General features: G+C 42.8%; 1 protein-coding gene across 1 annotated transcript in view; it reads right to left on the reverse strand.

Annotated features, from left to right (window-relative positions):
* Nucleotides 1-268: 268 nt before the first annotated feature.
* SGCZ (sarcoglycan zeta) overlaps nt 269-12278 on the reverse strand; it is a 551579-nt gene continuing 539569 nt past the window's right edge. The window contains exons 7-8 of the mRNA XM_053402397.1: nt 5507-5630; nt 269-2141 (exon numbers count right to left, since the gene is read on the reverse strand). Of these exons, the coding sequence (XP_053258372.1) occupies nt 1941-2141; nt 5507-5630 (325 nt within the window). The 3' untranslated portion in view covers nt 269-1940. The remainder of the gene's footprint in view (nt 2142-5506; nt 5631-12278) is intronic.

Raw genomic sequence — 12278 nt, forward strand, 5'->3', positions numbered from 1 at the left:
TAATAATAATGATGATAATAAAGGGACCCCTGACCATTAGGTCCAGTCGTGGCCGACTCTGGGGTTGCGGTGCTCATCTCGCTTTATTGGCCGAGAGAGCCAGCGTACAGCTTCTGGGTCATGTGGCCAGCATGACTAAGCCGCTTCTGGTGAACCAGAGCAGCACACAGAAACGCCGTTTACCTTCTCTTCGGAGCGGTACCTCTTTATCTACTTGCACTTTGACGTGCTTTTGAACTGCTAGGTGGGCAGGAGCAGGAACCGAGCAATGGGAGCTCACCCCGTCACGGGGATTTGAACCGCCAACCTTCTGATTGGCAAGTCCTAGGCTCTGTGGTTTAACCCACAGTGCCACCCACATCCCTTAATAATGATAATAATTATCCTGAAAACAAGCTAAGCAAGTTCACAGAAAAAAGGTTGCCTGTCCCCTCCTCCATCCTCGAAGCCATATGCACATTCACTCAAAATACGGAACTGGAGCTCCTGGGGTGGGGGCAGATAACAAATTGCCCCAAATTGGTCCAACAAGCAGTACCCCAGTGCCCCATTTCCACATAGTTCAGGAGGGTTTCCCTATCATCTGAAGACCCCTTTTAGGGGTGCATATGGCTGCCAGGGTGACCAAGGGCCAAACATTTCCCCCCATGAACTTTAATTTATTTCAGAATCCTAGTCAAATATATTTTGAAATTGCACAGGAAGATCTGATAATAGCTGCTAACAAGAGAAAACGTCACTGCACTTTTTCACCATGATAGTAATTCCAATGCACTACATTCAGATGGTTTTGTTTAGCTGCAGCTTTTATGCTCCAAACCTGCCACTGTTTTGGGCTTGTATAGTGCTTTCCTCCAGTTCATTTCAATGGACGAAGCAGGTCTATGGGCATTTTCATGTGCGCACATGCATTTGCTTTCTCCATTGTAAAGGATGAGGAAACCCACACATGTGAGAACTCAATGTACACCTGTGGGGCTCCAGTTCAAGGCATGGCTCTTTTTTCCGTTATAAACTTCTATAACTTTAGAAAAATATTTATTTGGTCATCCATTTATCCATCACATCATTATGGGAATTTCTTCAGTGGTATATTCTCCCCCGACCCAGACCATTCGTTGACCCCAGAATGCTACTGTTTAAAGAAATTGCTTTGTATATAATCACTATGTAATCACTGAAGTGCTGAACAAAACTAAAATTGGGTCTTGTTTTCAACATGAATAGGTTATATTGCTAAGTGCGTCCAAAGAATTTTTCCTACAAAACCCCAGCTGTAGGAGATAAACAGTAACAACGGATTGGCGATCGGGGAGGGATTCTGTCTCTTGCTGCTTAAAAGGTGAATTGAATTTTAATTGTTTAGCAAAGCAAGCATCACACAATGCTCCAAAAGTTTTAAAAATCAGGGATAAAAGTTTACATCCAAAAGTGATGGGCATATGAAAATTGTGCTTTCAGACAGTAGAATTATTTATTATACCAATTCATCTCGCCTTTTGATTCTGGGAAAATTTGTATAGCATTATATCTATATCTATCTATATATATTTATTTATGTATTATATATATATATATATATATATTTATATATATGTGCAGATTCTCATTTACAGTTCCTGCAAAAATCTAAAACAATGTGCTTCACTTCATATATAGCAAAGGCACCTGTGTTATTCTCCCTTTTGGACAAAAGGTGATACTAAGATCCAGGTTTCCTGATGAAGACAACCATTTTTGTTCCCCCTTCTTTCTTCCAGTCGTTTACGTCCACGAGCCAGATAAAAAGGCCACATTGTCTTCCTGCTTACACCGGAAGAGGATGCTCTGTGGGCTGTTTCGGAGCTTCATGATGGAACGAAGGAAACCGGGCAGAACTGTGAAGCAGAGGGACAGTAACAAAAAGGCTATTCTGGTGTGAGGAGGGGTCGGGAGTCTTTTCAGCTCCACAAGCAGATGTTGCTACTGGACTGACACGTGGAGCCTGCTCCTGCCGGGGAAAGGTACAGTTTACCATTGGGACAAACGCAGAGCTCATAGATAGTCTGTCGAGCTGCTGATGAGCTCGGCGGGGAGGAGGAAGAGGAAAAAGTACCCACTGGTAGATTTCCTAATCGGATTGAGTCCGCGTTCAAAAATATCTAGGAGGAAAAGAGAAGAGAAGAGAAAAGAATGTAAAGCTCTTTTCATGGTGTGTATCAGGCAATGTCCAACCGGTCGATAGCAGTCGATTGTGTGATCCAGATCGATTGCCCCCCCCCCGAAAGCTCAACAACTTTGGCTCCCCAGAAGAAGCTCAACAGCTTTGGTCAATCTAATGGGTAGGTCACTGCTAGTTTTTTATAGTGGGTGTAGTTCGCAGTCTCTTGGGAGCTGGACATGCCTGGTGTATATTATAGATGCCTCCCTATCGTGTGTGGATGGCGCCATTTTGCCTGCAAAAGCAACCACACTCACCTATGGATATCAGGCATAGAGGGAATGATAAATACATGGGGCCTGGTTGAACATTCTCTCTCCGCTAGCATAGTAGTTGTTTAAAGGTTGTGAAACAAAGGAAACCCAGCACAATAGTTGCACAACAGCTGACTCGTGTTGTGGAGGGAGACAAAGGAAAGGGAGTAACTTCTTTCCTCTTGTGCCAGCGTTGCTACTCCTATGACTGCCACCTGACAGGGAAGGAAAAGGGGATAGTTTGGGAGGTGTCATTTGGGGACAGTGAAGCTTTGAAAATCAAACCAATGTCTTTTTGGAGAAAGCTGTATCAATTCCAAGGTAATTATTGGAAGCTGCCCAGAGTGGCTCAGGAAACCCAGCCAGATGGGCAGGGTATAATAATAATAATAATAATAATAATAATAATAATAATAAGTATTATTAGTATTAATTGGAAGACAGCACTGGGGGACTCACCACTTTCCAGTAAGGATAAATTGGATGCAGTTTGCTATGGAGTATGGCAGGAATTCACTTCCTTTTATAACTTACCTCTAGGGTTACCACAGATATATGCAAAAGGCTCATGTCCAATTGGCATATGGAGCTCCCATTGGCCAGCCAAGCATCCTGAAATGGCCGGCTGGTCACTGGCAGAAAGTCCAATGGAGGGCTGTAGACTGACAGCCCTCAGAACCAACAGAATGGGTTTTACTGTTACAACTGCTGTTAGCTTTTTTACTGATGCCTTTTACAATCTTCAGAGTGGCAACAACGGTGTAAAAGCATGACAGCAGTATTTTAAAAGCTCTTGAGCTTAAATACTGATACAAGGCTGAGGCTTTAAGTATTTCCTGCATTATAGCAGCTGCCGAGGGACACATTAGTGTGACTCAAGCTCAAGCCTATGGAAAGCAACGGGACTCCATGGCAGTGTAATGGCTACCTATAAAGTACTTCTTGGAGCAATTCAAACCATCGTTATTTTCATGCCATGTGTGGTTTGGACCGATAGTTAAATATGGATATAAAACTGAAAGCTGGGATATAACAGCATGCAAGTCATCAAAGTTTTCAAAGCACCTTGAAAACATACACATTTTAACACTTCTTCCTTTTGGTGATCTTGATTTAACTGTGGCCCGTTTATCAGTACCGCTAAGTGGAAGGAGCAGGTAAGCTATGCATTTTTCATCACTAATGTAGCAATTATATTTGTACATTAGTGTATCGAAATAATGAAGTTTGAAAAGAGCAGTGAAAGTGAAAAATAACTGTATAATTCACAGCACACTGAAATATTTAGAATTTGCTGTTCATTTAAATATCCCCTGGTCATCAGTGTCACATAGGAAAGGAAGCATGATGTTTGTGCAATTTTCAGTCATTTATTATGACAGCTGTGCATGACTTGTGACCTGCAAAGCTGAATGTGGACCATCAGGCATTTACTGCCTGTATTTTGCCAACGTCTGCCTCCTGCTTTCGCAACAGTGCCTCCTGGTGTAGTGGTTAAGAGCGGTAGATTTGTAATCTGGGGAACCGGGTTCGCGTCTCCGCTCCTCCACCTGCAGCTGCTGGGTGACCTTGGGCCAGGCACACTTCTTTGAAGTCTCTCAGCCCCACTCACCTCACAGAGTGTTTGTTGTGGGGGAGGAAGGGAAAGGAGAATGTTAGCCGCTTTGAGACTCCTTCGGGTAGTGATAAAGCAGGATATCAAATCCAAACTCTTCTTCTTCTTCTTTGCAGACAACAAAATTGCTTCCCCTTGAAAAGTCACAAACATGGCCATCATGCCGTGTGACATGTGGGAATAGCTCTGAGACATGCCACACAAGACAGAAGCGACAGAAGAAGCAACGTGGATTGGGTTATGATTGGGAAGGACTCCTCCGTAGGAATGCCTTGCCCAGCGTGGAATTTCTGAGGTGAGCTTGATGACTCCAGTGCTGCTCACATCCACTCTTAAGTCGCTCTTATACCATTTTAACAGCCACTGCTTCACCTAGAGAATTCTGGGGTCTGTAGTTGTTAAGGACGCTGAAAGGTCTTAGGACATCATAGAGTTACTTGTGTTGAATGGTCACTGTAAAATGTGAAGGTTCTTTATTGTTTCACACGTTGTGTATGTCTTTAAGGGCCAGGGCCAGGGCCAATAACGAGACCGTCTTGCAGCTGTGAAACATAGCAGGTGCTACTAGGTTGTGTTAATTAAGCTGTGTCAGCATTTGGGCATAGTATATAAGGAGCAGCACCTAGCTCTCTCATTACCCTGGGGGATGGATTGGTGGTTGGGTCATGTTTGTTGTTGTTATCTTTAGTGTAAAAGGAGTTTTTGTTTTGTTATTAAAACCTTTTTTAATAAGTTATTTTTGAGTTCCTTGTTATGCATGGTCTCCCCAGCAAGCTCTCTGCAGTGCTACTAAACTGCATATAGCCAACAACTTGGACCCTGTCCATCTGACTGGGATGCCCCAGTCCCATGGGAAAAGCCATGACTGTCAACGTGGTAGCAGAGTGTCTTAAATGTATGATGTGGATATGATCACTATCGATGCATACTGTACACATTGGGAATGGAGGTACGAATCTCATGTAATGTGTCATTGAGCTGTGTATATGCCCTTTAAAATCACATCTCTTTCCTGACTTAATAATTTAATGCATTTCTAGACCACCTCTCCACCATAATGGCCCACAAGGTGGTTTGCAATTTGAAAATGAAAGCAATTCAGTTCTGAAAAGGAAATCCAGTAACTAAACCATGACTGTTTAACTTTGGGTATCTTCTGATGGTAAAAGGATGGGTTGTCAGCCACCTGCACGGTCTCTTCCAGAGTCAACTAGGAAAGCTTGCTTGTAATATCTGAAGCTTTTCTCTGTGTTTGAGCCACATTTGCCATAAATTGTATTGACAACTTTGAGCTGCTCTGTTAAATGCTACGATTCCCGATGTAATCTTTTCATGCTGACACAAGTATGTGGTAGGGATGATCTGGCTAACAGAGCACCATTTGAGTTGTGTTTCCCACGTGTATGTTTTGTGTCATGGTGCTCCTATCAGACTTACCTCCCCTTCTGTGGACTGCAAGTGTAGTTCTTTTCTACAGGTAGCTTTTAAGTCCCCTGCAGCTGCACTCACTTGTATTCCCTTGGGAGCTTCCATTATCAAAGATCTGGTTGGCGATTCGAGCCTGAAAGTGTGTTTTTGAAAAAAGGAGAGAGAGGGGGAAAGGGGGGGAAGTCTTAAATGGTTATGCTTTGCACATATCACCCAACAGCATAGGTAAAATATTTTCCCTAAGACAATGTAAAAATAAAACTTCCACTGACTCCCCTGCTTTTTGGAAAAATTCATTTTCAAGATGAAAAATGTCAGTTCTTACAATATTCATATTCCTTTAGATCTCAGTTCAGAGCTGTTTTTGGAACACACGGCATTTACTTCGGGAACCACATATTTCTATATGCACATAAATACACGTACATGCATACACATCTTAGTGTTATAGATAACAAATTATTACGCTGAAAAGGGGTTATTGTCTCATGTAAGAGCCTGGTTTTATGACCACCACGTGGTGGGTTGCTTTCTGCTTGTGCCAAGGAGGCGAGGAGTGATAGCACACGACAAATCTACACTCAAATATTTGTACTGCATCTTTTCAAAGTTAATTCTACCACCCTACCCAGAAGTGCTAATGATTTGTGCCTGCAGCCTATCATATGATTGTTTCACTGTCACCATGACTGGTGGCTGTCATGCTAGGAGGGTCTTAAATATGTGATTCTGTAAAAGAAGGCAAATGAAAGCCATCAACAAACAAATTCAGCAATATGACCTTCTTAACTTCATTTTTATGCATAATCAGCACAGTCAGAAAAATAATCCTTTTTCAGTGCTGAAACTCAGCAACACAAATTCAGTGTCTTGCCCCCAGAACAAATTTTGCTGCCTCATTATCTACCGGTGGGACTCTCCCCCCGGCCCAGGTTTTATTTTATTAATTTTGTTTTAGATATTTCTATGCTGCCCTTCAGTAAGAATTCCCAGGGTGGTTTATAGAAAAAGAAAGTACCATCTCCCAGTTCTCAGACTACCAGTGAACATAACAAATAAATAAAACAAATGGTGGACAATAAGAGAATGCAAGAACTACAACAGCAGTGAGACCTTAAAAGCCAGATAAAAGCAAATAGCATGAGTTAAATTGTGTCTAAAAGGCCTAGGAAAATGGAATTTTTTTCCCCCTGAAACCAAAAGAACAGCAAAATATTCATCAGTTAGGCCACTCTGGTGAGAGCATTTTAAAATTTTGAGACAAACAAGAATTTCACTGCTCATATTTTGTTTTGAAACAACCATTACGAGTCCCCAAAACTGGTTTCCAGGTCTTGATATGGAAAAACTAATAATCTCAAGCTAAAAGTGAAGTACTTTCAAATCCATTGGTTTCACATGTAACCCCTCTCATTAAAATCAGTGGAACTTCAGAAATATTTGTTATATGCTTTCTGAAAGTGCAGCATTTTCCATGGAGCTACTACAGCATTCTCTTTTAGATATCCTTGTCTCTAAAGAAAAGGGCTTGGTTTAAATTCCAGGAAAGTTCTCTTTTGAACAGTCTGAGAACTTGCTTTCCTTTCAGAGAATAAATTCCTTGTCATAACGATACTTACTTCACTGCTACCAATGCAGCGTTTTATTCCCAGCCCTCCCTTAGGCAACAGGAAGGTATGCAACTATATGATAAAATGGGCTAAAATTTCTACATGCTGCTCTACTGTACAGGAAATTTAAAATAAGTGTGGTTTGACTTTTTTTTTTAAAAAAAAATACTACTTGCTGTGGAGGCAAAATAGCTTCTCTGTAAAAAGATTTCATTTCAGACACCACCACTAAGTTAAAAGCATGGTTAAAAATAATGGGCACCATCTACCCAAAGTTAAGGACATTTAAGATCCTTTGGTTGCAGACAAAGAGACGTTAAAAGGTGCTTAACCTCACCCCTGAAATCACAGGGACTGGAAAGTACTTAAATTTGATGGGGACATGCCTGGAATATATACTACAACCCTAAACTTGCTATAAGAGACTAAGGTTTCTTATCGCCTATTGTGTCAACACAATGAACCAGTATAAATGTTTACCACTAGGAACTTTCATTGGTTGTGGATCAGGAGAAAAGAGTTGCAGCTGCACCTTCAAAGAAACCTCTCTGTGGTTTGCTAATCATATTCTGCTTGCACAGAAGCACAAGTCAAACCACCCTAAGATCAAGGAAAATGTCACCAACAACCCATGCTAAATTTCTAGAAAAAGAGGCACAGAACTCACCATGAACGTCTCCCTTGTTCTCTTATAATGGCAATGATGCCCACCTGAGAGCCGGAACTCAGTTCCAGCGAGTTCCAGCTGGAAAAAAAGCCCAGCTGATGAGGAAAACTAAAATGGTACTTGGAACTGAGTGAGTTCAACTCGAGCCAGGACTCTCAAGAGGCAAAAGACAATTGATCTAAGATGGTTACTCAGCATTCAAAAGCAAGTAAAGGAGGCTTGGCTATAATTATTCGGAAAGAGAATGGAGGTACTTTCAGGTTTTTTTGCTCTTATAGTCTTAGAACTGAATTAAAATGAGATAGATCACTAGCATGGTGTGATAAGGGTTTGGAAGTGGAGTTTTGCTTTGCTGGACAATCTTGCTTTGCCTGAACCTACAAGGCAACTATACCCAGATTCTATGTTTCAGTATGGTGGGGTTCAAAGATTCTGCTAGCTTGCATGCAGGTGAGTTAGGGAATCTGCCCAGTTCAGAGAGTTCTGAGGTTTTAGGTGGTGGGATCAGCAACTTTCCACATCTCACAAGCCGGCAAAGGGGTCAGTGGGTTATGGTAAGATTCCTTAACAAAGAGGGGGAGGTCGCTCTACCTCTGGCACTATAAAGAGATGGAGGTGGCGGTGAATACTTTCATATCTCTGGGTAAGGCATAAATGTCCCAAAACATGGGAAAAGGAGTCTCAGCAGCATGGAATGTAGATTGGCCCTGGTTTGGGTTCATTATTGCAAAAAGAAAAAAGGTAGCATTAATAATGAACACTCAAAGGGAAAGACCAGGGCACGGGTAAGTCATTCATTTTTGAGCTTCGGGTATCTAATGAATGGAGAAAGGTGTTTCACTTTCCCTCATTTCTTGCATTTCTCCTGCAACATCTGGTCCCCTCCCCTCCATGAAACTGAGTTTCTTGGATATGGATTTCTCAGATGCAGCTAGTGGAAAAGCAGCTCTGGTCAAGGCATGCAGGGGAGAATCAATGGGGAGGAATCAGGGTAAAGCAAACATTCCCAAATAGCTGCCTCTCCCCTCCAAATTGCACTGCCTCTCCCATGCATCTTTTCAACTGTTTGGCTCTTAAACCAGGAAAGATCATTCCAGGTCCAATTCAGAAATACGGCAGTATCGAATTTATGACTTAATTTCATATTATTTCATGCAGAGCATGTCAGTTACCTTATTATCAATCCTAAAGCTCTCATTAAGTCCTAGACATCTCCTAGCTAGACTCTAATTGAACGGAACATTCCATTATTTTTGGCATAGCTAGTTTTCCTTATTCTACCAGGAATCATAGAAAATAATTGACTACTTTGATGTTAACAAGTCTAGAAAGATAGGTGAAGTGTGTGCGCATTAAGCAATAGTGTCTGGAGTTACAGTGTAGTTTGTTGCCAAGGCGGGAGTGAAATCTAAAGATAAAATGACATCTCAAGAGCCTTTGAAAATGCCGTTGTTATGTATTGTAAGTTAAGGAGAGGTTTTGTAGTGATAATACTGGGGTGGGGAGAGATCAGAGGAGAAAGGTAGCAGAATTAAATGAAGGGCAGTTTGAAAACTTGTGACACATAGAACAGATGTGTTATATATGAATAGCAGCGGAATCAATTGTTTGAGGAGGAACCAGGGGAGGAGAGGAAGAAGACCACGGTGACCTGCAACAAGTCCTTCATGCACAGAGAACCTACATTGGAGGTGGTTGAATAAGATGCTCTCCTGGGAACAATGCAACCCAGAACAGGGATACTGCCACATCATTCTCCATTATCTATGTATGTTGGCGTTCTGAGTGACCTCTTGTTGTTTCAAAAGTGGAATGGATGTACTGGGAATTATCCATTGTGCTGATTTTTTATTTCAGAATTTTGAGCATAGCACTGGGCGTGCACGCTTTGCTACAGCCTCCAGTAATTACATGTTTTCCCTCTCTTCTGCATCATTGCATGATCCCCCTGTTACTCTGCACATGGGCTACACGCGTGGGTGACAGGGGTGAGATAGGGACTAGCAACATCTGCATGCCATGGGTATGAGAGAAGGCTTCACTGAATGGAGGTTGAATAGATAGGAGACTCAGGAGGTTTTTGTTTTTTTAATACTAATAAAAAATAATCTGTAAACCTTATTGGCCTGGGGAAAGTACGGGGTTTTTTGCCTACACGATACTGTGCTGATCATAGATTGACCTGACTGGTGTCAGTTTAAATAGATGGTTGTAAATGACAGTGTAGTATGGGGATGGATTTAACAGCAAACAGAGGTTAGGGTAACAGCAGCTTACTGCTTTGGACCCTCAGAGCTATAGGGGGAGAAATGATCCCTTCCAAGGTTTGTTTGGATGACACAGCTAAAGCTGTGATCACTGGCGGAAGAACGGGAGTGCGGGGGGAGTGGACCGCCCCTGGCACCACTATTCCGGTAGGGTGCCATTGCGGTGGCCCCTCCAAGCACCGGGCATCATGCCCCCACAGGTGGCCCGCCATGCCCCTGCGGGTGGTGTGCCACACCCCCCGGGATGCACGTCATGCCCCTGGGGGGTGCCAGCCACGCCCCCACCTGCTCTCCGCCCCCAATAGTGGAGCATGCAGCTTCACCAGCGGCTGTGATCTGGAAGGACTTCTCTCAGCCCTGGACTGGACAGGTGAGGTCTGCAGGGTTGGAAACAAATGATACAGTACCTCTGGCCCAGAGTCAGGAACAAGTTGTCCAGATAATTTGGCATTTGGAGGGGAGGGGGATGTGGGCAGACATCTCCTGCTCTCGCCTAATCTCACATTGTTCAGTTTTTCACAGATCTCTTGATTAATAAATGAAGCAAACTTTTAAAACATATGAAATAACAAAGTAAACTGCATTCCTTTTTAATGAAGGAAATTGCATTCAAAAATTATACAAGGGCAGATAATTTTTCACTGCAATTCTCATGTGTGGGTCCAGGGTTCTCCTGTGCCTGTCATATTTCAAGATAGTCAAGGAGTGTTTGTGACCAAAGTCCTATCTACAAATCTTCTTGATCCACCAGGTCCCATTTCCTATGAATAATGACTTAAAGGTTTGCACATGTCTATGCCTCAGAGACATCACCTTGCCAACAAAGGTCCGTGTAGTTAAAGCTATGGTTTTCCCAGTAGTGATGTATGGAAGTGAGAGCTGGACCATAAAGAAGGCTGATCGCCGAAGAATTGATGCTTTTGAATTATGGTGCTGGAGGAGACTCTTGAGAGTCCCATGGACTGCAAGAAGATCAAACCTATCCATTCTGAAGGAAATCAGCCCTGAGTGCTCACTGGAAGGACAGATCCTGAAGCCGAGGCTCCAATATTTTCATGAGAATATTCATGAGAATATTCATGAGAAGAGAAGACTCCCTGGAAAAGACCCTGATGTTGGGAAAGATTGAGGGCACAAGGAGAAGGGGATGACAGAGGATGAGATGGTTGGATAGTGTTCTCGAAGCTACCAGCATAAGTTTGACCAAACTGCGGGAGGCAGTGCTCTGGTCCATGGGGTCATGAAGAGTCGGACACAACTAAACAACTAAACAACAAATAACATATCTGACATAGTGTATCTGAAGAAGTGTGCATGCACACGAAAGCTCATACCAAGAACTAACTTAGTTGGTCTTTAAGGTGCTACTGGAAAGAAATTTGTTTGTTTGTTTGTAACAAATAACATGCCTCTCTAATTGGGATATTAGCTGTAGGACCCAGATGCCTTATTCTCTAGCAACCATGAGAGTTTGGTTGAATTGCTTCCTGAGGACAGGGATTTCGGTAATCATTTCCACAGGAGTAAGGTGAGTCCAAGGGCCACCAAAGCTCTGCAAAGTTTCTAATTATGGCCTGCCTCTACGGAACCTCAGGGATGTGAATACAGCCTTCCAGGCCTCATGCCTCTTCCAGGATCAACCCTCCTTCCCAGCCCCATGCTCCATTGGCTCTGAGTTGCATCCCACTTGAGTGCTTTTGCCTGGTTACAGCATGTCATGGTCACAAGGCGGTGAAATCAAAATTAGTTGGTCCACTTACTTTTGCCTCTGGCCTCACCTACTGCTAAGCCTATGGTGCTCAGGCTGAAAAAGGTTCCCTGCCCCTGCTCTATGGTTTTAGCTGATCTTAGGCCACCTGGCCACTTACCTGCCTCTAAACCATCAGCCCCGACAGACACTTCCTGTTTGGTGCACTGTTCTCGGTGCTGCTGTTGCTGAGTATGTTGCCATTTAGAAGCTCCCTTATTCACATTAACATACAAAAGCACAAATGCACCAAGATCTACCCTTTATAATTTATGTTGATGGCTGCTTTGTGAGGCTTCCTCCTGCCCTGAAAGTAGATCACATCAACATGTGCTTTAATACCTTCAAATCAAATCTTTTAAAGTTCTGTATCTGTTTAAGGGCAGCAGGGAGAAATCGCGTTTGGCCTCTTTGTGGCTCAAGCTTTTAATGAAAGGATGTCCTGCTATGTTAGTGCTTTTCTCTTACTCCCTCTGTCTTTTTCAAGAAC

The sequence above is a fragment of the Podarcis raffonei genome, chromosome 9, assembly GCF_027172205.1.
Source record: "Podarcis raffonei isolate rPodRaf1 chromosome 9, rPodRaf1.pri, whole genome shotgun sequence".
Taxonomy (NCBI): domain Eukaryota; kingdom Metazoa; phylum Chordata; class Lepidosauria; order Squamata; family Lacertidae; genus Podarcis; species Podarcis raffonei.